The 25,149-nt window shown below is 37.3% G+C and overlaps 1 protein-coding gene across 1 annotated transcript in view; it reads left to right on the top strand.

Annotated features, from left to right (window-relative positions):
• Positions 1-25,149, top strand: part of FARSB (phenylalanyl-tRNA synthetase subunit beta) — a 61,115-nt gene that overhangs the window by 11,797 nt on the left and 24,169 nt on the right. Inside the window, exons 6-15 of the mRNA XM_031452264.2 lie at positions 1,673-1,823; positions 2,629-2,737; positions 3,657-3,727; positions 5,221-5,282; positions 6,257-6,308; positions 8,591-8,652; positions 8,935-9,142; positions 9,642-9,722; positions 13,064-13,156; positions 16,941-17,058. Of these exons, the coding sequence (XP_031308124.1) occupies positions 1,673-1,823; positions 2,629-2,737; positions 3,657-3,727; positions 5,221-5,282; positions 6,257-6,308; positions 8,591-8,652; positions 8,935-9,142; positions 9,642-9,722; positions 13,064-13,156; positions 16,941-17,058 (1,007 nt within the window). The remainder of the gene's footprint in view (positions 1-1,672; positions 1,824-2,628; positions 2,738-3,656; positions 3,728-5,220; positions 5,283-6,256; positions 6,309-8,590; positions 8,653-8,934; positions 9,143-9,641; positions 9,723-13,063; positions 13,157-16,940; positions 17,059-25,149) is intronic.

Genomic DNA, 25,149 nt, shown 5'->3' with positions numbered 1-25,149 from the left:
AATTTTTGTTGCAGGCAAAGGCTCTTGAATATTTAGCTAGACTCAGACTTACAAAATTTGGCTAGATGAGACCTCTGCAGTTGGCAGCAGCAGAATTTTCTGCTCCCTTCTTTCAGCTGCTGCTTTTTCATAGCAAGACTTTAATAGGTAGAATCTTGATTTCTCAGTATTTTTAATTTTCATATCTTATGTATGAAATATATATTTAAAATATTAATCCTTTTTCTGTACATACATTGTAAACCTTTTCTATCATGTGTCTTTGAACTTTTGGGGTCTTTTGGGATATCTGAGGCTTTTAGTTTGGATATAGGCACGTTTATTAGTCTTCCTATATGGCTTTTATGTTTTGTGTCTTACTTAAGAAGGGGTGTCCTACTCCACAGTTTTGAGCATCGTTCTCCTGTTTTTTCTTTGAATAATTTTTCAGTTTCTTTTATGTGTGTATATATGTTTGTCTTTTGTTTTTCAAATTGCATACCTCTTTGATTCATCCGAAATTTATTTATTTATGACTGGTTTGAGGTTGAAATTTAGTGTCATTTTGAGGTATTGTTTTAGGATTAAGGGACCAACATCAGTGTTCAGGAAAACATGGACCTTCTTACCCATGGATTTGTCAGTTGTTAATTTTATCTAAACTTACAGAACCATGTTCATTTCAACCTGAGCTAGTTCTGGGGTTATTATCTTCCATAAGCATATAACTGAGTAAAGTAATACTTCCTTTTTGCTTGTCAACCACTCTGTTCAATTCACCTGTATTTATTAAGATTCTGGTTACTTGTCTTGGAGGATGACCAAAATTTGTTTCTTACACATTTAAAATATTGTTTCATGGTTCAAGTAATGTGGACTTTAGTATATTCTTTGATTACTAATGCATTTTCTCTGATCTGTAACTGTAGTTAGGCATACATTGTCAAATATATGTACACATACATCTAAAACTAATTTTAAGTATTCTCAAGAGCACCATAAATTCTGCCCAAGTGTCTCCTTCTGAATTGTCTTTTGGAAATCTAAGAGCTAAATTTGTGACCCTCTGTGGAAAGACTGTAGGCCTTGAGATTCTAATTTAGTATCAACATTGTTCATTACTCCATTTTTTTATCCCTCCTTCTGTTTCTTTCTCTCCTACTTTGTATCATGATTTAAGTTCCTAAAATTGTCTTCAATCCTTTGCAGGTAAACTGTAGAATAAATGAAATTAATAGCTTTTGAAATTTCCTTACATATGAAATTTTAAAATTAAATAATTTCCATTAATAAAGCAGTGCAGGTATATGACAGGAAATTTAGGAAAATATAGCCAAAAAACATGGCAATTTTTAGGTAATATAATTAAATAAAACATTTATTTTTATTTGAGGATATGAAGAGTTCGGAAATAGGTTAAAAGAAAGTAAAAGGTATGTTGACTTTGAAAATGTCCTAGTAATGTACTTGGGAAAGCACAGTTGAAAAAATGTACTTCAGGTATTGAAATAATATTTTTAAGTAGCTTTATAATTTCTCATAATTTTTAATGGTTGTAAAAATGCCATATATTAACAGGGTATTTTAGGGAAGTGTCTAAAAATAATTTTTAAAAACCTGTAGTCTGTGTTATCTTTTGAATTTCTGCTTTGGAATGTTCAAGTCTTTTTTTCCCATTTCTCTCTCCATGTAGGAAAAGAGCATTGGTTGCTATTGGTACCCATGACTTGGACACTTTATCAGGCCCATTTACTTATACTGCAAAGAAACCTTCAGATATCAAATTCAAGCCTCTAAATAAGACAAAGGAATACACAGCCTGTGAACTGATGAACATGTACAAGGTAGGGGTCCTTCCATATTAATGTCATAGCTCTGCATGAATCATGAAATTCCTCCAAAGTCAAGTCTTAATTAGGGCAGTGCAGTGAGTGCTTTTGAAAAAATAGCAGTGTCTGGGCTCCAGTCCAGAGATATTGATTCATTTGATCTACAGTGGGGTCTGGGCATGGTTTTGTTTTGTCTATTAGTACTTTTTTATCCTCTCAGATGTTTTTAATGTACAGCCAGGACTGAGAACCACTGAAGTAGATCATACCACACTGCAGTATTTATAATTAGGTGTAATTAAAACTCATGCAAATATAAGGAACAGTAAGATTTACTAGTTGCTGTGTGTGTGTGTGTGTGTGTGTCACACTCTGTTACAAAGTGTCTACCTCCCATTATTTGCATTTTACAGTTGAGCAGTGAAAATGAATTCAGTAGTCAGTAGTCACCTTAAATTGCCCTTAACAAGTAGTGGAAGTAGTGGGGATCATTTGGAGAAAGCAGCTATTATCGTTGGCCTTATTTGCACAGGATTTCTTCCTATTTAAATTGTTTTGTATGTTTTGTGTTTTGCTTAAGGTGATTCAGGCTTACTGTGCAAATCTGTTTTCACTCTTGAAAAGCAATTCAACTGTGGCTTCATCTTTCCCTAGTAGGAGATGAGGCTGTATAAGGATGCTAAGATAATTAATTTATATCAGCAAATTGTATAAATTTAGAACTTTTGGGGGCTGTTTTATTGTTTTTCTGTATTTTTTATGCCAGGTAGGTATGTAAACTAACTACAGTGACAAAAGTAAAAAACAATTTTTTTTTCAGACTGACAACCACCTTAAACATTATTTACATATAATTGAAAACAAACCTCTGTACCCAGTTATCTATGATAGCAATGGTGTCGTCCTTTCAATGCCTCCAATCATCAATGGTGAGTTATTTCTTAAGCATCATAGTTTTTGCTGTTTCCCTCTTATTTTTTGATGTTTTTGTAGAATTCTCAGTAGACTTGGCTGAATCAGATAACACTTAATCTGAGAATCTCAGGTCTTTTGTAGATTTTATTGTAATAGTTCTTTTCATTCATTTATTCAATATTTAACTGGTGATTTGTATGTAATTTATAATTGTATACATATTTGTAAGTTTATAAATATCTTCTGGTGTTACTCTCATGATGCTGTTATATTCCTCCAAAGGGCGTCGATTTTTGGTTTTAGCAGGTCATTTAGTTCACGCCAAATTCTGTCTTACCTACTATTTTATAGTTAAGTTAAAACTTTAAAACTGAATTTTACCCTCTTAACTCCTTTCTGAACCCTTTGTTGAAGAAGCAATTTGAATGCACGATAGTTTAACAGTATTAAAGCCATAGATGTTTGGCTTTCTGAGGTGAGAAGGGGGTGCAGTTGATGCACGGTGGGAAGGAGAATCTTTTCCTCCTCAAGATCTCAGACTCCAGTACTTGCAGTGGCCTTTGGAGTGAGCCAGATCCAGACTCAAGTCTTAGCCTTGCTGGTTAATAGCTAATGGTCATGGTCAGTGAGCCTGATCTGAATCTTCGTTGTTCTGCCTGCAGCTCCGTCGTGGGGTTGTGGTGAAGATGTGATGAGACAACTTTTAGCACCTGACACATTTAATGCACTTAGTAAAGTCTTGTTTTTATTTTAGCTTTATTCTCCAGCTTATAATGGAAGCTTAAAATAATAGCTGTATCTCCCCTTACGTCTGAGGTGTCCGTTTATATTATGTTTTAAGTTAAAATGCAGTTTCAGTTTTGTAGAGCTTTTTAGTGCACTTGTGTTTCTGAAACTGATTGTTTTGTTGTTATTGTTTTATGTCTGTTGCAGGAAATCATTCAAAAATAACAGTAAATACTAGAAATATATTTATTGAATGCACAGGAACTGACTTTACTAAGGTAAATAAAACTTTATTCTAATTTTGTACCGTCAAGATAGATTTTTACTTCTGGACCAAGACTATGTGGCTACACTTTAAAATATGTTTATTTTGTAGGTGGGAACATATTTTATAAATTTAGAAAAGTAGAAAGATGTAGATATTCTGTACTTTGGTTATAGTGCTTTCATTCAATTAACAAATGTGAGCACCAGCTATCTTTCTAGTGCCATGAATTTGGTAACAAGTTATATGTTCTTAACTCCAAGGAACTTGTCGTCTTGTGAGAGAATTAGCCATATGCATAAGTGTAACACAGGGAATGGGATATGCATTGTAATGCCACCTGTATAAAGTGTTCATCTTCGTGGGCTTAATCTGAATGCTGACTAATTTCAGACCTTTGTGTACTTGTAAAAGAAATTTTTAAAACCAACTGGCTATAGAGTTTTTTTTTAGTAAGTTGCAGAAGAGTTTATGCACAGAAAGATATCTAGAATATGTAGAATATCAGTCGTTCAGTCATTTTAGTTACTACATATATTGGATTGAATTGTTACGAAAGCTCTTTTCTATGGCATGTGATTTCTTTACACGTGGTAAGCAAGACATAGAGTGAGGTGGCAATTAAGCAGTTAAGGTAAATGTGAATGGCAGCAGGTGACTGGAGTGTAGGAGGAGGGCAGGTAAATGGTATTTGCATGCATCTTACAGGATTGGAGACCATTGTAAGGTATTTCATTTATAACTTTAATGTACCATATTTGCCTTCAGAAATATTGACAGGGTAATAAATAATAAAGCTTTTTCCATTAAAAAATTTTTTTTTGATTTGCACATTAACAGACATTGGATATTTTCCCTGAAGCTTGTTTATGAGTGAAGTATATATAAAAGCAAATCATATTTCTCAAAAGGTTATTGTATTTTTTAACTTAAAAAAAACCTAACAAATTCTATAATGGCCTTTACTATGTGTCAGGCATTGCTGTATGTGTTTTATACACACACAAACACACAACACACACATACATACTCTCTCTCAATCTTCATATTAACCAAGTGAGGTAGGAACTTTTATCATCTTTACTTAACAAACTAAGGTACAAAGACGGGTAAATAACTTGCCCAAAGTCAGACTGTTAATAAGTGACTAGGCCAGAAATCTGGAATCTGGCTACAGAGACTTAGGAGATTGATAAAGTTTACTGCTGTAGTTAGCCATCTGTCATTTTTGAAATTTGGTGAAGCCAAGGGAGGGGGTGGGGAAATAAATGATTTGTCTCAGTCATGGATTGTAACTCTCAGAGAACCGCATGAATGCAGAACACCTGAAGATAAGGTCAGGCCTACTCAGGAGTTTTTACTCCACTTCTTTCTTTAGAATTTATATAAAGAAGTCCATTTTTAGATGTTTGGGGATTAAAGGATATTAAATAATAACTCATTTCCTTCTGAGTGAAGAAAGATATATTAGTAGATGACCATAATACTTGTTTTTTTCCTTTGCAGGCAAAAATAGTTCTTGACACTATTGTCACCACGTTCAGTGAATATTGTGAGAATCAATTTACGTAAGTTCATTCGGTATCTTTATCAATGATGGCCTATTGTTCTAAAGTCAAGGCTCTAAGGCCTTGTGCTAAATATAAAGATGAAAAATGTGGTTCCTATAACTAGGATATATAACCTTTTTAGGGAGCTAAGACATATGAATAAGTAATTATAAAGTAAAAAGTGATAAGTACTTTAAAAATTTTCAGTAATGTTCTGGCTGTTTGTAAGGGTAAGTTACTGCTAGCTGAGGCAATCTGGGCAGACATCATGGAGGCAAGGAAATTTAAGCTATACTTAAGGATCATTGGATTTAAGAATATAAACATGGAGGAACAGAAGAAGGAACAGCTAAACAGAGGAAGAGAATCATATAAAAGCAAAGCATATATCCCATATACATCAGTAGGACTACTGAATTTGTTCCAAACTGATTTTTTAATTAAAAAAAAAAATAAACCTATATGGCCCTTTCCGTGTGTTAGCATCATAGTTTATTCTAGAGTATGTAATTCAAAATCAGTGTATAATTATGGAAAGCGTGTCTGAAATTGTATGGGTGGTATTAGTTGTTTTTGGTTTTTTTGTTTGTTTGTTTTTTTTGGTATTTTGGATTGGCTTGCATTTTAGGGGTTGTGTCAGTCAATTTTCATTGTGTAACAACATGACCCTAGTAAATCCTGGAATGCGAGTATCAGTATTGGCAAGGAGTTCATAGAGGAGGCGTGCTTTGCAGTACTGGGAGATAAACTTACCAGGTGGACCCCTCCTCAGGAGACCTGGGAGCCATAGGACGTGGACTAGCACCGCTGGACGTGGGAGGGTCAGTCCAGACAGCAGTGTGGGCATGTGGCTAGATTGAATATGTTGAGGCTGCAGTTGTAGACCAAGTAGAAGTTTTATTGACCAGGCACATTTCTAGACTTTATGGCCCTTTTTTCCCCTAAGTTTTATTTTTACTTAGTTAATTTTCTTTCTGGCTTTTTTTTTTCAGGGTTGAAGCAGCTGAGGTGGTTTTTCCTAATGGAAAACTGCATACCTTTCCAGTAAGTATAGAAATGACTTGCTGCTGCTGCTGGTGACAGGAGCAGCAATAGTAACAGTAGCTATAGAGTGCTCTGGTCTGTCTGCCCATCCACCTACCTGCCAGGCACCATACCGGGTGCATGCTTTGGATTTAGTCCTCACATTAACCCTGTGAGGTTGGTGCTGTTATTAGGCCCTTTTCTAGGCAAATAGGGGGACCTTGAGATGTTAAATAGCTTGTCTGTTCCTGCTAAGCAGTGGAGCTAGGATTTATGCTCAGGCAGTCCCAACACACTATATTACACCGCATTTCACTTCCAACATGCCATGTTAAACCACAGCATTTTATGGCCATAATTCCTGTGATTTATTCCCATATCGACTAGTTAACTGGGTTAATTTATAGTCTCACCCCTTTTAAGATGACTCAGCCATCCAAACCTAATTAGTCTGTTCACACTTGAATTAACAGTTGTGGAAGGCCATCACTGTAATTCATAAATATTTCCAAATGTATCAAGAGGATTAATTTACTAGTAAGCACAATTATTGTGAAGATATGTGATCTTGATAAAAAGTTTAAACTAGCATTATTTTTCATTGACTGGGCTTTTTTCCCCCCAAGATGATTTTGTAAATACAAGATGGCCATTCTAACACATTCTTACAGCGTCACAATCATTTAGGTGTGATTCTGATTCAGTGAGGCCATTCTTTGCTGAGCTTTTTTTCTTTGGATTTTTCTTGATTCCTCTGTCATTTTTGAAATGAATCAGAACCTAGAATAGTTTCTACCCTTTAAATGATTTTTAAAGTAGATAAAACCTTCCAAGATCAAAACCTTCCCGTTCCTGAAAACATTAGTGTTTAGCATTGTATTTTATTCTAGAGTATTAATTATAATTCAGAATAAATGTATGACTGTAGAAAGCATGAGTGAAATTAAGAGCAGTATCAGGTTTTTTTTAAATTGATTTTAGTGGCTGTTATCCGTTATCTTTGTTACGTAACAAACTACCCCAAGATTTACTGACTTAAAACAATGGCCGTTTGTTTATGTCGTGGTTCTGTAGGTCAGCTGGGTAGTTCTGGTCTGGCCTGGCTGGACTGATCTCTGCTGAGCTCCAGCTGGTTGGTAGGCTAAGCAGCCTGGTGACCTGGGATGGCTCATTCACATGTCTGCTTCTTGGCAGTGGAGTGAACAGGTCAAGTGTGTCTTGTCATCCCACAGGCTAGCTTGGGCTTCCTTACATGGTGGTGGTCGGAGGATTCCCAGTAGCGAGAGGGCAGGTCCAATGCTCAAGTGCTTTTAAGCATGGTGTCCTGTGTCACATTCAAGGCCATGGATACAGAGAGGGAAGAATTTGTGGCCATTTATATAGTTGACCACAGTAGTAGTAGTTGGGAAGCTAGAGAGAGAGCTTTTTAGTCTGTTTTAAAATAAAGTCCAGATTTTGTAGGTCTTGCGTAGTTAACTACTACTAGCAACAAAGCCCGAGGGCCTGCGTTTCTAACAAGAACTCGGGTGACCATGGCACTTCTGCTCTGAGAACTGCATTTTGAATAGCAAGCCTTTGACCCGTTATCCTTATCTGAGTCCAAACAAGTTTTAAAATGTATGGCCTTTTTGCTAGTGGTGGTTCCTCTTTTGAGAGTAATTTAGTGATAAGAAATATTCATAGGCATGTTTCGAAAGTTGCTGAAAACTCTGGATTTTGTGTGTTTGTTCCTGGCTAACATGGTAGCAATACCATTTGCAGGAGAGTGAGTACCAATTCATGAGATGCGCCCAGCCCTGCTGTCTCCTGGAGCAGAGGGATAGCTGGGACGAGGGCATGGTTGCATTTCCTCACCTGAAAAAATGACAAGAGAGGAATAACTTCATAACGCTGTTCGATTTAGCGTGATGGGTAGCACAGTGAATTGTTCTTTCTCGGTCATAAGTACCTGCTTGTGTGAGATGAAATGGAAAATCTTCAGCAGGATTTGTAAGCATTTTAGAAATAATGTAATACACCAGTGTTTTGCTGATGAGAATGGTGACTGACCATGTAAAAGGAAAAATATTTGGCATTTTATAATATTTCCAAGCAGTTCCAATTGTCTAGCAGGTAGAATGTTCCTGTATGAATATAATGTAGCAAATAGTGTTTTGAAACACTGAGTTTTTTTTTCTGTCGGGCTCTAATGATAGTTTCTTAGAAGGGTAATGAAACTGCAACAACAATGAACTGAATTAGGAAGAGGCTGACGCTGTATCTGGCGGGAATGATTTAAGCTTTTCAAACTTTTTGTCTTTAAGGAACTGGCTTACCGAAAGGAGTTGGTGAGAGCTGATCTAATTAACAAAAAGGTTGGAATCAGGTATGCTCTGAAAAGTTCATTTATTTATTTACTGTTGAAGAGAATTGAAGAATGAAGTGCTCATAAGACCACTTAAATTTTTCCTGAAAGAATGCTTGGAAAAGATTTTGATGTTCCTTTAGAGTAAATTAAGTGATGAAAGAACATCAGTTAGGATGTCTGGTGTCTGTCGGAATTCACAGAAAAAGGTTACTGTTTCAAGTAGTAGCATATTTTAAAACAAAATATGAACACCTTTTAAATAGTGTAGTGAAGTTTATGGTTTATACATTCCTATTTCAGAGAAACTCCAGAAAATCTTGCCAAGCTTCTGACTAGGATGTGTTTAAAGTCACAAGTCATAGGCGATGGGAATCAGATTGAGATTGAAATCCCTCCGACCAGAGCTGACATTATCCACGCATGTGACATCATAGAAGATGCAGCCATTGCTTATGGGTATAACAACATTCAGATGACTCTCCCGAAAACATACACCATAGCTAATCAAGTAAGATTGCACCCTTAAATAAACACTCCTTACTGTTAGAAACTGATTGTTGAATGCCAGGAAGGCTTCGAGAAAAACAGAACAGAGGAATTAAGCAGTATGGGGCATGCTGTGCTATGAGAGGCATTTGCTATTGAGAGGATAGAAAACAGATGCCCAGTTGATTAGAGTATGTTGAAAACCTGTGGTGACTAGCTCTTTGAAGAAAGACAGGTTTTGAATTTGGAGCCCTTCTTGCATCTCTGATTGGGAGATTCGTTTTGTCATCCTGGGCCTGAAGGCAGAAGCTGTGTGTGGGAGGGGTGGAAGCAGGGGTTTGTACATCTATGTAGGGGTGTTGGGGTAGAGAGGTGGTGGGGAGAGGTGTGGTTAGCAGTGTATTAGTAAGGATGGAAGGGTGATTTCCTTTTAATGACATGTAAATCTCTATATGTTTTCTGTAAATCCCTCTTAAAAAATACAGGAAATTTTATTGAGGTGAAATAATTTCTTCCCCTAGTTTCCACTTAATAAGCTCACAGAACTCCTAAGACATGACATGGCAGCCGCGGGGTTCACGGAAGCACTCACCTTTGCCCTGGTATGTTTTACGTGCTTTTTCTGCTCTGCTGATTGTTTTCTTGGAATCTCTGAATTACTTGTTCTGTGATTCCTTATATGAGTTTATAAAAATTCATAAAATTTCCAGGTTCTAGAGGAATGAGTTTGTACTTGAGATTCTATAATTTCTGCTCAAGAAATGATGAAGGTTTCTTTTCTTTTAGTCACAGAAAAGCATGAAGGACTAAAAAAGTTGTTTTAAATGACAGATGCCAGTGTATTTGAGTTTCATGTAAGTGTTGAGGGTTCACAGTGAGTTTCCTAACCAAGTTCATTCAGTTAGGATTTTTGGTCCTGAGTTAGTTGTGGCCTTGCCCACTGGCTGCTGCCCTGGTTAAGAGCTTGTGGACTGTTCCACATTAAACTTGTTTCTTTGTCTTTGTACATGTTCACAAACATTTGCTTTGAGTTGAAAAGCTGACATAAAAGGCCTAAATCAGGAAATGAATTTTATTACAAAATCAGATGGAAATCTCCCTCCCCCAGCAGATTGACCATTTGAAGATAGTGAAATGTGTGTGCAATTTGTAGTTCTTTTTCTCTTGTGCTGAGCATTTCTGTGGTGCCCACAGTGTAGTTTTCGAGTATTCAGGTATGTTTCAGCTCAACAACGTAGGGCCAAAACCAGACCAAAACAACCAGGAAAGCTCCCCACAGCCCTGAAATTCTGTCTTTTAAGTATTTACAGAAGGCAGTAGTGGAAATTACCACCTGTGCACGGAGGGTTGCTGAGGGCTGCAGCCTCTCCTCTGTCACTTTGTGGAGCATTTGTAATTCATAGGATGTGAATGTTGGAAGAGACCATACAGATGCAGTTCAGTACCTTCACTTTTCTGATTTAGCAGACATTTATGCAACAGCTTTTATGGAACTTCTGTTATGTGCCAGGCACCGTACCAGTGAGTGAGGAAGCCTGAGGCCGAGAGAGGATAAGAACCCAGCACAGTTTACGCAGAGAGCGGGTAACCGTAACAAGAATCTGGCCTTTTGACTTCCACAGCAGTGCTTTTCCGTTACGTTAGACTGTGCTAGGTTTCAGGACCACGTCGGTCATATGTATGCCACATACGCCTAGGCAGTCAGGAGCAGCAGTGATTTCATGTCAAATGAAACACAAAAAATAGCATAAAGGGAACTGTTCTATTCTTTAAAATTATAATGAGTGGCAGAGGAACTGATTTTGTAAGCATGTAGCCCCGTGTACCTCTGGGGGAGCACACAACCTGCCTCCTGGGCAGTAGCTGCTCTGCAGAGTTTGTCTCGCACCAAGGGCTTCATGTACGTGACTCCATCTGTCCCTGCAATCCTGTGAGGTGGGTGTTTCTGTCCTACGCGGCAGCTTGTCCCACTCCACGCAGCCAGCTGCCTGTGCACCGGGGATTCCTGCCCAGGTCTGTCTGCACCCTAGGTCTGTGACTGAACTGTCCCACCAGGAGTGCCACAGTCTGTTTGGCTGTACAAGGTCACTTCAACGCATTATCACCCCAGTGGGAAAGGAGTTAGGGGCTAGAGAGTTTCAGATTTGTAGTAACAGTCTTCCTGTAGGAATTTCAACGTTAAAGGTATTTGTAAAGTTACGTATTTTCTAAGCAAATCTAAACATCACTGAGCATTACATCTGGTTTTGCACAAGAGTAACAGACCTCCTAAAACCCAGCCCTGACTGCCCGAGTGTAAGTCACTCACATATCATCATCATGATTTTTGCTGTATCTGCATACTAGGTGTAATATTTTCTTTTAAATCAGCTCACTTTTAAAACTAAATATCTACCTTAGCCTTATTATAAGAATAATATTCATAAAAATTAATGGGCTTAATTTCCTTGTTTTTTTTTTTTTAACCACTTTAAAGACATAAAATATTAACATCCTGTGTCTCAGTTGCTGCCACTTCAGGATACCTTGATTTAGATTGCTTCTTATCGCTACATCGTATTGTCCAGCTTCGTGATAAAGTGCAGGTCACTCAGATACCTAGCTGAGTGGCCCTGTGTCTGCGGAGCCTTTTCCTTTCACACAGACAGTACCGGTTCTGTTTGACAGTAGATTGTATTGTATAAGTTGCATTTCCTAATTAATTGTCACATCATATCTAAAACTTGTTATAAAAACGCCTCCATGTTATGGGGAAAAAAATGGTTATAGCCGGCATGCCTGCCACCATTCTCCACCACTGCAGCCATGGCCGTTCAAGGAACTTTCTGCTGCGCCCGGATGTGTCTTTAGAATCTTTCCCAAGAGAGCATGGCAAGAGTCATTAGAACTGGTATTGGCATAAAATGAATCTAAACCCACTCTTTTTTTCTAAGTGAAAAGCAGAACTTTACTGTCCTGGAAGATAGTGTTTTGTGGAACAGTGCAATGAAGATCACTTAATGTTGAAAAATAGAAAAGAGTAATCTGATGATATATCAGTTTTCATGTTAAGTTTTAAACTCTTTCAAAAAGTTAGCATCAATACATATGACAATTGTTTATTCTTAATAATGAGTTACTAGTTATCATCATTAATATTTTTTGATCACTTAGCTTTGCCAAGCACTGTATTTGTATTACCTCATTTCGTTTATTAGAGTTGCTGTATCTCATAGTTACTTAGTTTTGTTTTCATAATTCTGCCTACCATCCTAGTTTTCGAGGGTAACAAGCATCTTTCTCTTTTTGGTGGGTGAGTGCCTAGGAGTTTGCTCATTACCCGGTGCTTTATCAAGTGCATGTGCACAGAAGTTAAATGGCATCGTTCAGGCCACTTGAATTCTGCTCTCAGTCCTTCCATTCTGCTGCAAGTCAGTGTGGATTTAGCAAGGTTACAGCAGTAGTCAAAGCAGGAAGTCATGTGAACACCAAGGAGGGAGAGAGAAGTTCTGACCAGAGTCATTAGGTGTTTTTTTATGGAAGAGGTGGAAGAGATGTCTTTTATGTAGAACCTTGGGGGCTGGCAGCAAGTAGAACAGGGAGGGCATTTCAGGTAAAGGTGGGGAAAAGTGTGCGGTTCAGGGAATGAGTAGGGAATTGTGGGAGGTTAGACGGGTAAAGCAAGCGGGAGGCTGGCTTAGGAAGGTTATACCACCGTCTCCATGTGAGTGAAAATGTTCTTTAGCTCTGCATCATGGTTAGAACTCATTATAAGAGAACTATTCATGTTAAATTAATCTGCTGTGGACCTGAATTTACTTGCTCTATGTTTATTCTTAGCTTACTGATTTGTATAATCTACATTGCTGTGAGACTGTCAAAAGTTGTTACAGCATTAGATATTTTTTATATTAGATTTAGTCATTGCTTTTACTTATTGATCTATTTTGTGTGTATTTCTTAGTGCTCTCAAGAAGATATTGCTGATAAACTGGGTTTGGATATCTCTGCAACAAAGGCAGTCCACATAAGTAATCCTAAAACAGCTGAATTTCAGGTAAGTGTTTAAGTAGATAACAATTTGGGTAAAAACTGAGAGGCAGTGCATGAGTTATAAAAAGTCTCTCCAGTTATTTTACCTCAGATGGCAAAATCTTTACAATCTCTTCTTGGATAAGTTTGTGTTTGGTTCTTACATTCTTCACTGATAAAACTTCTTAAAACATTTTATAACCCTTTCTTGATTAACCTCATAGGTGGTTCTTACTTGCTTTGTGCTACTGAGACAATCCTTTCTTGTCTGAACTTTCCATTTCAGAATTGACTAGTATTAGTTTCAGGTTTCCTCTCTTTTCCACATATTTGTAATTAGTGAATCGCCACCTGTGCCCAGTGCCTCCATGAAGTCTTTCACTTTGCAGTTAGTCTTGACTCCAGTTCTTGACTAAGCTGACTGTGCCTTTCATTTTAATTGTCTAGTTTATTGGCAGAGGTTAGGAATAGTTAAATGAGAACAATAGTACTTTAATAGTAAATTTTAAGTGATTTGCATTATAGATTATGATATTAACTATAAGAAGAGAGCATTTCAAGGTTATAATATCTTTATTTATTAATGACATCTCTTCCATACTAATAAGCTCCTTCTATTTTTCTTGTATATGCAGTTCTGTGATTTTTTTAACCGAGACTTTAGACATGGTCATGTCTGCTAGAATCAAGGGGAATCTTAGAATGGGAAGGAAATGCTTTTAAGAAAGTTAATGCTATTATAAAATAATATCTGAACTCTGTGATTTGAGATAGTTTCTTTGGATCTTGGTTTTCACTTTTGTAAAAGCAGTGGACTGAATTAGTTCTAAAAATTCTAAAAGTTCTAAAAAACGTTAAAATTTAGATCTTTTAAAGTTAGATTTAATCTATAGAACTACCTACTAATGTGGCAGATTAGAGCTAGACTAATTAAAGAACAAATTGGTAGTAATATATATCAAGTACATGAATTCTTCTCTGTATTCAGTATCAGAACTTTGAAGAATCCTTACACTAATTTAGAAGAATTGTGTTTAGGAGGTTTAATGTTTTGTTTTCTGAGGTCCACTAGCTTTTCTACTGCTTTTAGAAGATGTCCAAGGCATTCTTTTTAATAAGAGATACTCAAATTCATTTGGATAGAGAGATTTTTCAGTAAATCTTAATGGATTTTGATGAGGGGGTATAGCTCAGTGGTAGAGCATATGCCTAGCATTCACAAGGTCCTGGGTCCATCCCCAGTACCTCCATTAAAACAAGTAAGTAAATAAATAAGTAAACCTAATTATCTCCCCCCTTCAAAAGTAAAATTAATTAAAAAAAAAAATCTTAATGGATTTTTATTTATTCCAAAGTTTTTTTTTCTTATTTTCATTTATCAAGCCTGTTAGAGTTCTTAAGATGTGGTAATGTTAAGTTCTTTAGGTTTTACATCCTGTCTTCTGTATTTTATATAAGTGGAAGCAAAACAAAATCAGAAACATGTTAAATGTCACCATAAATGTCTGTGGCTTAGCACACTTAAGAATCAATATTTCTAAAAATAAAACTATTTCTGTGTAAAATACATTAGAGATGAAAAAGAGTCTGTCTTTTAAACTTGACAGATTCTGTATTTTACTCCTGATTAACAGACAGATATATCCTACCGTTACTAATGTGGCTAACAGGTTTATACTTATTTATGGTTAAAATAAATATGAGTTGTTCATGGTTTTGTATCTGAATTTGTTGTCAAAACTTATTCTTTCTTTTGCATAATTCTTAACTTTGGGCTATTTTCTAATAGTAGATATGTTAAAGAATGAATAAAATAAATGTTATTTACTAAAGTTTATAAAATGTTACTATAATTATTATAAACACAATTACAGACTATTACCATATTCCCCAAATTAGCAGTAGTATTCCTTAATATCCTCAAATATCCAGTTATGATTCAAATTTTCTTAAGTGTCTCATTTTTTTATGTAGTTTTTGTGATTTAGGGTTGAAATGAGGTTGGTACATCAAAGTTGATTGATGTGCTTCTTAAGTCTCTTTTGCTCTAAAGGTTGCTTGCATCCATTCACACTGTTCCTCTCTCTCTCTCTCTCTCTGTCCTTCTTTTACTTTGTGAAAGAAACTGGGTCATTTGTCCTGTGGAGTTCTCACATTTAGGACTTTGCTGACTATATTCCAGTGGTCCCCTATATTTCCAGTAAATTGGAGTTAGATCTAGAAGTTTGATCTGATTCAGGTTTAATTTTTTGTATTGCTGTGGGTTTTTGAATAAATAAATCTTACCTATAAAATAAAGTCGGGAAAAAAAAAACTAAGAAAAGTTATCTATCAAAGTAGTTTATTTATATTCCAGTAAGTTAAACTGTCTTTTAACATGGAAGTTTTGTTTCTGTGAAGGAATTGGGCACTTCCTCTTTAGTTGGGAAAGTGACCCGTGTGTCAGAAAGCACTGACTTGAAGGCTAATACCAGCTCTGGTAGAATGACTATCGGTAAAAAAGGTGTTCTCTTTTTCCCTCAACACAATATAGCAAGTCCATTTAAGGGCTTATTGTTAGTTTTACAGGATCTAGGAGGGGGTGCCGTTTTAGCCAGGGTGGTCAGGGAAGGCCCATGTAGGAGAGGACTTTTGAGCAGAAACTTGAAGGAAGTAAGATGGCTACATGCAAATCTAGAGGAAGAATGTATGGTGCAGAGGAAAGCACAAGTGTGGAGGCCTGGGATGGGATCCTGTGTGTGTCTGGAGTGTGTGCAGTAAGGCAGGGGGAGTAGCAGGTGTCAGGTTGGAGAAGGGGTCAGGGCCAGAATCACATAGGGCCCCAAGTAGAACATGGGTTTTATTCAAAATCTGATGGAAGGCTGTTGGAGATTTTGAAGCCGGAGAGTTCCATGATCTGATTTAGGTCTTAAAGGGTCACTCTTTGGGGAGAATAATGGATCATAAAGTGGCAAGTAGAAGCAGAGAAATTAACCTAAGGAGCTCATGCAGTAGTCTGGGCAAAAGGTAATGAATGGTGTTGGGGTCTGACCGCAGAGCCCAGACTCTTACCGATGTTGAACCATGGCTCATAAAACCTTTCTGATAAAATGATGTGTTCAAAGCTAACGTTACGTCATATAGCTTAGGATGAGAAATTTATTTCACAGACCAAACGGGGACTGTTCCCCCCTCCTTGCCTTTTTTTTTTTTAATTGGGATCTATATTTGCATTTCTTATGAATATTAAGAATAACTATACATGTTTTCCTATTTGTTTTGGCTACTAAGCTGAAAACTGTAGTCACAGCCTGCCATAGCAGCTACATGGGTTTTTTTAGTGCCTACATATTTGTGCTCTGTTTTCTTCACTGTCTTGGTATTTTAATTGAATTTACACTTTCCCTGATCCTAGTTTTTAAAAAATTTGGTTAATTTGTATTTAAAGTATTTAAGTATTTGTATTTCTTGTAATCTACTTCAGTTACTTTGTGAAATGAAGCAGGATATGAAAATCTGCATATTTGAAATCTTGAAGGCTAACTGTAATTTTTAAAATGATAAAAACTAATCTTAGATACAAGCAATTATATTTGTTATGTTTGTTTTTCACTTATTTTTTAATTAAGTTTATGATTTTTCATTTTGTGAGTTTGAAGTCCAGAATACTTCAGTTCTTTTAGTGTCCTGGAATTAAAAACTAAAAATGACTTGGATATTTAGGCATCGCATTTTTCGGAAGTGTCTTCCTGTGAGGCCATGGAGTCTTTAACCAAGTACTTCTGTTTGGTTCCTGTTTGGTCAGTGAAGTTGCGTGTCTTCTCCTGTAGGTGGCACGCACTACCCTCCTTCCTGGCCTCCTGAAGACCATAGCTGCAAATCGGAAGATGCCCCTTCCTCTGAAATTGTTTGAAATCTCTGACATTGTAATAAAAGATTCTAGCAGAGGTAAGAACGAGCCACCTTTGATTTATATACTTTTAAAGCATTTTTTGTTACAAAAGTTTGAACTGTGCATAAAAGTAGGGAAAATAATATAATTACTCCCATGATTCCAGCACCAGCTTCAGCAGTTACCAGCACGCTCATGGCCACGCTTCTTTCATCTGTACTCAGCCCACTTCCTCATATTATTTTAATGTAAACCCTAGACATCGTACCATTTCATCAACAAACACTTTAGTTTGTATTTCTAAAAGATAAGGACTGCCACTATTGTTTTTTTCAAATAACCCAACACCGTTATATCTTATCATCAAATATCCAGCTTAGTGTTTGAATTTTTTCATAAATTGTTTCATAAATTTAATTTTCATGACTTATTTATTTGAATCAATCCAAGCAAGGGCCAGATGTTTGATTGCTAAATCTCTTACTTTTAATAGAAAGCAAATTTTAACAAAGAATTTAGTAATATTTATGAAGAGTCCTATTAAAACCTCAACTTGAAAAGCACTGTGGACTATATCTTGGTTTCTCATGTCATGCGTCATTCTGACATACTCGACAGTTTACCATTCTGGTTTAGCAGTGATTGTTCATATCACTGTTGTACCAGTGATTGTAAATGTGTTTTACCAGTTTTTGTCTTGTTTACCAGTTTTGTTTCTTGTGGACTTGTGGAGTATCGTGTGGACTTGTTAGCCCAGCAAGTCGCTTCGTCCAGTATTTGGAGTGCAGTGGTTATTTAACAAATATGTATTTAGTGAGTACTTAAACCTGATTGCTAAGAAAGTCTGTCTCATTCAGACTTCCTATGTCTTCCCAAACATATCATGTCTTATTCAAACTTCTCCATGTCTTCAACTTATATAAGACTAACTGTTTAGAGCTGCGTATGTGGTATCTCTTGGTAAGCAGTGCCCTCAAATGACTCAATTGCTGGCAGTATTTCTTTGGTTCCTTGGATTGAACAGTTGAAGTCCTAGCAGTATTTATTCGGTCAGTCTTACTCCAGACTCTGCAGAATTCAGAGTGTGTTCTTTTGAATCAGTTGACAGAAGAAGAGGCCTTTCCTCAATTTCACCTGAAAGGACGATGTGATATCATTCTAACTAGCAAAAGTCAAGAACTATTGATTATAAATTGGCCTGTCTTAAGAAATAGAGATTGTAGAGGTATGAGCACCTTAACTGTCTGTCTGTGGACCATCCATTGCAAACTTTTCAGCCAGTGCTGGATTCTTTCTGCTTCCCGGGATGCAGCCTGTCTTCAGTTAAGAGCATCACCTTGCATTTGTATGGTGCTTTTTGCTCTTCAAAAAACCTCTTTTATATACTTTTTATTTTTTGATTGTTAAAACATCTCTTTGAGGCAGATGGGACAAAATATTGTCCCCATTTAATATACTGTAAAATTAAGACAGAAAAGTGGTACTTTGCTCAAGGCTGCATAAAACAAGGGACTGCGAGCTAGGGCCAGAACTTTGGTCTCAGTGCTTATATCCTTAGAGAATAAAAGTTCCTTCTCGTATCAGTCTATGTAGAAGTTTCCTTGGGTGGTAAATCTGCTATAATAGAAATCAGAAAACATTCAGCACCAGCTACAAATAGTTTTGAGGGTTCTTGTGCCTCAGACCACTCATTGGTACAGATAACTGAGAGTTTGTTACAATTCCAGTGTCAAATTTTCGTATTAACTTTGACTTGTTACCTTTCATCTTAGTTCTTTGAGTTTTATGTTGTTTTGATCCTTGGTGAGCCATTCATGTTTCTAAATATAGGATTAGGTTAATTATTCTAGATTTCCTCAAAAGTTCTGTAATACTGTGTCAGCGACAAGCCTCTTCCCTAATTGTAAAGGCTCCCTGCAGGGCTGGGCATGCTCACAAGCAGGCAGCTCAGAGTCCGGAGGGAGAGGGTGAGGGGCGAGCTGGGGTGCCCACAGTTGCCACAGGGAGGGTTTCACTGTAGGGGTGGAGCAGTTCACTGTGTTGAGTCCTGGGTAGAGATGCCTTTGCTGTTTTTCTTTTTCTCTGTGTTTGCTGGGAAGGCCCAGATGTAGACTCCATTCTGCCCCAAGCCCCGTGCTTGGAGTTTGGGAGAGCTCTGTTCTTAAGCTCTAGAGCCATCATTTAATACATCACCCTGATGATAATCCCAGAAACCCCATCTATATACTGTTTCACTCAGAGCTTTGTAGTTCTGCTGTGCTTTGTTTCATCAGGAAGCGTGGTTCTTGTCTCTGCAGCAGACCCCTTCTATACCTTAAAAATTTTCTTTAAAATTTTCTGTCATATCAATGGGGTTTGAGGAATGAGAGGAAGTAAATGTGCTCAGTTAGTCTATCGTCTTGAAAACATTTTGTTTTGTTTTATTTGGAGTATGTTTCCTGTATAGGTGGGCATAGATTTTATTTCATAACGAAAGAAGCTTTTCTGATTGGATTATTCGAAATACGTACATGTGGACTCCCTGCCTGTCCTCTGGGGTACAGAGAGGACTCTGTAGGAGAAGGTGGCTCGACACTGCAGTTCCATAGAGTGACCCTGCAGCCAGTGTGCCTGCGTTTGAGTCATGGTTCTGCCACTTACCAGCTGCTTAACTTTGGACAATTTATTTAATTTCTCTGTGCCTCAGTTTTCTCATCTGTGCAATTGGGATAATGATAGCTCTTATTTCATTAGATTTGCTCTAAAAATTACATGTGTTTTGAAAAGTTCCAGCCATGTACTAAGCATTGTTTGGTGTTAGCTCTGACTGTCGGGGTATTAGCCGTTCCTGAGGCCAGATACCTAGCATCTTGGTCTCTGGGGATTTTCTATGCGAATGAGTTAAAAACCTTCGCTGTCCATTATAGGGTTAACATCACCTTACTGCGGCACTTGGGGCTCATTTTTATCCTAATTTTTGACTTAATTGGTTTTTCTTCTGTTGTTCACTATAGGATAAGAAAGCCAAAACGTACGAAGGTGGGAATTTAAGAAAACAAGAATGTTTTTTGAGTAATTCATCACCCACTTCTTTTCATTGAATTGAGCGCATATATTTTTACCATCCCTCTGTTGGATTTACATTAGTCATTTCCTCCTAATAATGAAATAATTTTGAAGGAAAAAAAAATCTGGACCGTCAAAAGTGCAGTGATAGAGGGGTTTTCCAGTTATTATGAAAATGTCCTAAATTTTCACTTGTGAGGGCAACAACCAAACTACTGGTTCAGAAGGGGTGGGGATGTGTGGCAAAAGCAGGCGAGGCAGGCTTATTCGTGGCACTGGTAGAAAAGTATTTTTTCGTTCTTTTTCTGTGCTAGGGCTGCTTGGAATATAACAGGCAAGGGTGCCAGTCTTGAGAGAGACCGGTGAGCAGTGCTGTAGGTGGCGCTCCAACGGGGTGTCTGTCCAAGGCTTCCTGGTAGCACAGAGCAGGGAGTGACCACAGCCACTAACTTGTTTTGTAACATTAAGGAGAACCCAACACTCTGAGCTTCATGTCATGTCATGTGGAGCCAGGCATGTCTTCCAAAAGGGAAATGATAAAGGAATCCACCCTGGATTTCAGTATACTTCCCACAAATTCTGTCCGACCTGCGTTCCTGTAAGAGTCGATGAACGTCCGCTAGCCCCTGTGCTCGTGCGCGGCCTCACCGGCCAACCTCTTCGTGCTAGCGTGGACTTTCTGACTGGCCGTCCGTGTCGTGAGGCCGTCCGGCTGCCCAGTGAGGGGCTCAGGCCCCCTCCTCACGGAGGAGGATTTCCACTCTGAGTCAGACACACCCCCGCTCTTTGAGGCCAAGCCAGTCATTGTGCTTGTTGATCGTAAGAAGTTGCTGCAACATTTAAAAAAATTAGTCATGACTAGAGGGACTAAGCTGATTTATCCATTTTGTTGGGCAGAGTAGCGTGTGCCTTTGGAACGAGAATTTAAATGCAGACTCTGCTGCGGGGTAGATTTTCAGCTTTATTATAAGGAGGAAGTCAGTAGAGGCTGCACTGAAGCTGTCAGATCAGGCTGCTCTGTGAGTTATTGGTTGGTTTCAGTTGTTGATGTTTTTGTTTTTTCTGCTCAGTGTCAAGGGTACACTGTAAACAAAATAGTGAAAAAAAAATTACTTCAGAGGAGTTGTATATTGCTGATCTTCATGCCCAGAAATGCAGCTGTATTTTGCAAAGTCCAACATTCTGGCTTTTTAATTAAATACAGATTGAATTCTGCCATCAAAGTTTATTCCATGATGGTCACCAGTTTGCCTAGAAGCTCACAACAGTGGCAGAAGAAAATGTATCACTGGGTTGAGTCTTAAGTTTAAAAGGAATGAGAGCCTAAGAAGGAAGGCTTAGTTTGGCTTTGTAAGCAAGCGTATAGACTTAAATTTAGCATGATACAATCATCCAGTTGGAGAACCCTGATAATCATATTGCCATGTGCTTTAGTTTTAACTACTGTATTTAAAGAATTTGGGGTTTTAATAGTTATTATAGTAGAAGGAATGGGTTAAAGGCCTCTTGACCCCTCGAAGGGGTCTAGTTACATCACTTACTTTAGCAAACGCACACTTATTCCAAGCCTTTACGTCTTGCTCAGACCATTCCTGTGTTTTCCAAAGCATTGCTGTAGTCCTGGTACATGCTGCATTTCTTCTGCCCCACCCCCCCAAATTGCTATTTAAATAGTTCCTAAAATTTTTCATTCTCCCTAAAGCTTTTCTAAATCAAAGAATGACCTGTTTCTTACCCTGCCTAGTTTGGATGTGGAAATCCAGAAATTTGTTTAACTTTTTAAAGTTAATTAATTTAGCTTCAGTTTAATATATTTAAGATCCTTGTTCCTTTCTCCTCCCTGGACCACCATGGCCACATAGGAAATAGCTAATTCATTGTTCTTTTAATTTGGTTGATTCTTTCTATTTACTGTTGGTTTGTACCTTTCATGTATCTGTCTTATATTGTAACTTACTAAAATTTAGGGGCCCAATCTTTGTAGTTTTTTGTATGATTCTTTGTTTGATAGAAAGCTCAGTGAAAGCGTTTTCATTATGAGCTTGTAAAATACTTCAGCTCTGAGAAATTGTCCATTCTACAGTCATTAAATAATGGATGATTATCTAGGGTCCACATGTGGAATGTGGCTTTCTAAAGAGAGCTTATGTCATCAGCCTGGATTAATTTAATTTTACTACTTCATATTTTTGGCATGTAGAATTTCCAATTAATAATTCAAAAAACATGGGTGTAGGGAACGTTGACATTAACAATATTTGAAGTGGCATCCGTCGCATATGTGATGGCATCTTAACTGTGTAAATAACATCATTTTTAATATAGAAAGTTATTTTATTACGTTTGGTTCAACACAGTTAAGATCTGCTAACGTGAGCATAATGTGCTCTGTCATGCATTGAATACTGTATTTTTTTAATAGATAAAAATCCATTCCAGGTTTATGTTAATGAAATAAAAACCAGTCCACCAGGATATAACTTTTTCCTTCATGCATTGTGACGGTCATAGATTTTTCCTCACATTTACTCCTTGGTTTTCAGCATTATTTAAAAAAGAAAAGTCTCTACCTCAGTGCTATAATATAGAAGTGTTTTAAGAAAAATTACTCTTAAGTTTTATTATGTTTGTTTTTAAAATGAAAATGTGTTTGTAATATCTTTAAGAACTTTCACAAATACATATTTTTAAGAGCAGTTACATTGTTTTCACATTAAAAGAAATGCACGTATCCAACTTCTCCCAAATCCTGCTCTTAGAATTAGTTGCCAGACATTTTATGCATATGCAACCACATGGTTTACATTTCTATATATAGCCAAAGATACAGATAAATACTTTATGTAGTGTTCAGGCAGATAGAATTATGCTTTATCTGTCTTGATTTGTACTTTTTTCCTATGAACATATTCTGTCCACCCCATTCTTTTTAATGGCTGCATAATATTCCATTGTGTAGATATATTGTAATTTACTTACTCAGATTGTTATGGTGACTGTTTAGATTATTACCAGGTTTTTGCTAAAATGTCTGTTGTGATGAATATCCTTGTACCCTTTACAAATATGTACTTTTAGAAATTGAATTGGTCAGTCCGTAAGTATGCACATTAAATATTTGCTACCTTGTCAAATTCTCTTCTAAAAAGTATTTTTTTTTTTTTTTTACAAATTAGGATTCCTTCCAAAAGTGTGTAAAGGTTCCTGTTTTCCCACATCAGACCTAAATTTTAAGGTATATATCTTGACTGGATTCTTGTAGCTTTTGTGAATCATTAGGCCTACTCTGAATTTCTTTTGGAGATAAGAAAAACTTGTAGTGTATGTGACAGTCTCTTGGGTGCCAACAGTAAAGAAATTTGTTGGATGGAAAACTAAAAATTGAGGTGATTTGTTTCATTTTCTGAGCTTGGCCAGGCTCAGTTCTCAATTCTCAAGCTCAATATCAGGCACCGATTGCCCTAGGAGGTTGTTGGTTTCCTAGTAGACTTTCTCGTAGCATCTTTATTTGGGCTTCTCGTTGAGTGTGAGCTAGAGATGGAAGGGCTCCCTTGAAGACTCTGCCCCTTTCCAGTCTGTGCCAAATATGATGACATAAACTAACACCTCTCATTTGTTTTTAATCGTTGGTACTTTGATGAAAGAGAATCTACACCAAGCAGAAACCTATTGTAAGAGTTTGAATTGTATGTGATAGTCATTTACTAAGGGACATCATGTATCATTTTTCCCCCCATTTTTCTTCTTTTAGAAAATCATTTGGCGTGTTCTTTTAGCTTCCAGAATTATAGCCAGCCACCCCTCCTTTGGGTGGTTTAGATCAGCCTCTCCGGGCAGTACTTTGAAGTCTGTGAAAGACGTTGGTAATTTAGGCTGACATACTTGGCAGGCCCATTTAAAAAGCAGAATTGTTTGATAGCATGACACAAGAGGTCTGTTAACTGAGTTATAAAGAACTGAGGCATTTCCAGCAAACCCTAGTTTTGGCATGAAATTTAAATAGTTCTTATTTTGTGGCATGCAGTCAGTGAGCTTCCTGTGATGTAATATGGTCCCTCGGTGCAAAATACTAGGAAATGGGAATTTTACTATACCTAGCAGTTTCTCCAAGGAGGAATTCTGGGTAGAACTGAGTATATGGTTATTTTCTCTTTTAATTCAGTTCAGCTAATTCAGAGGGAATATCTTAACAAGATGTGAGGAAGTAAGTCTAGAGGGAGTGGTAGCACTTGGGAGAGATGTGAAAAACCAGCCAGTAAGTGGTGGGTAGTTTAATCTAATTCTTATGGTGGTTTTAGTATAAAGTGGCCTTTCCTAAAAATACTGCAAAATTGAATCTAAAAATATATAGGTCATTGTTGTGTAAGTATGTGCTGTAAACATCCTGATACCTTTCCTGAATGGAGTAATATTTTTTTTTAAGTCTTGTATTTTTATTGTAATTTCGTTATTCTGATCATCAAAATCACTTAATTTGTTTTTTTTTTTTTAATTCTAAGTCTTTAAACCAGATGTTGCTCCTCTTATCAGAAAGGCAAGTTTTACATAATTTGGAGATCAGGAAAGAAGTACTCCAAGGCAAAGGTTACCAAAATAGGGCTTCCAGTTTGTGTTGCTCAGCCCTCTGAGTGGCGGCATTACTGTTGGGCTCTTCCCTCACAGCAGAAATGCAACTACAAAGTAGTAGTTTCAGTACGTGTCTGTGTTAAAGTGGAAGCATGTGACACCCACAAATGGGTACCACATGGCAGAGATACCCAGGAGCAAGTCCGTTATGTGGAAGGGATAATTTAGTTCTGTTTCATTTCATTTTTTTCCATTCAAGGGGTGGGTGGGGGGAGGGGAGGTGGAAAGAAGGGGAGAGGGAAATGGAAAAGGGGAGGAGGGGGGAGTGTATGTGTGTGTGTGTGTTCCTACAGAGGAATCCGGCCCCTCATTTTAGTTAATGCATGTGGTTGATTTAGTGAGGTTTTATGCCTGCCTGGTTTTAATATTAATTTTTACTCTTACACCTTTGATTATAGCTTCTAGATACCGCATTTCTTTATCCTTGCGTGTGGAAATGGTAGAGAGTGCCAGTGGCACCGTACTCACTTGCTGAC

Source organism: Camelus dromedarius, chromosome 4, assembly GCF_036321535.1.
Source record: "Camelus dromedarius isolate mCamDro1 chromosome 4, mCamDro1.pat, whole genome shotgun sequence".
NCBI lineage: Eukaryota > Metazoa > Chordata > Mammalia > Artiodactyla > Camelidae > Camelus > Camelus dromedarius.
The sequence above is the reverse complement of the archived record's forward strand: the minus strand, read 5'-3'. Positions and strand labels throughout refer to the sequence as shown.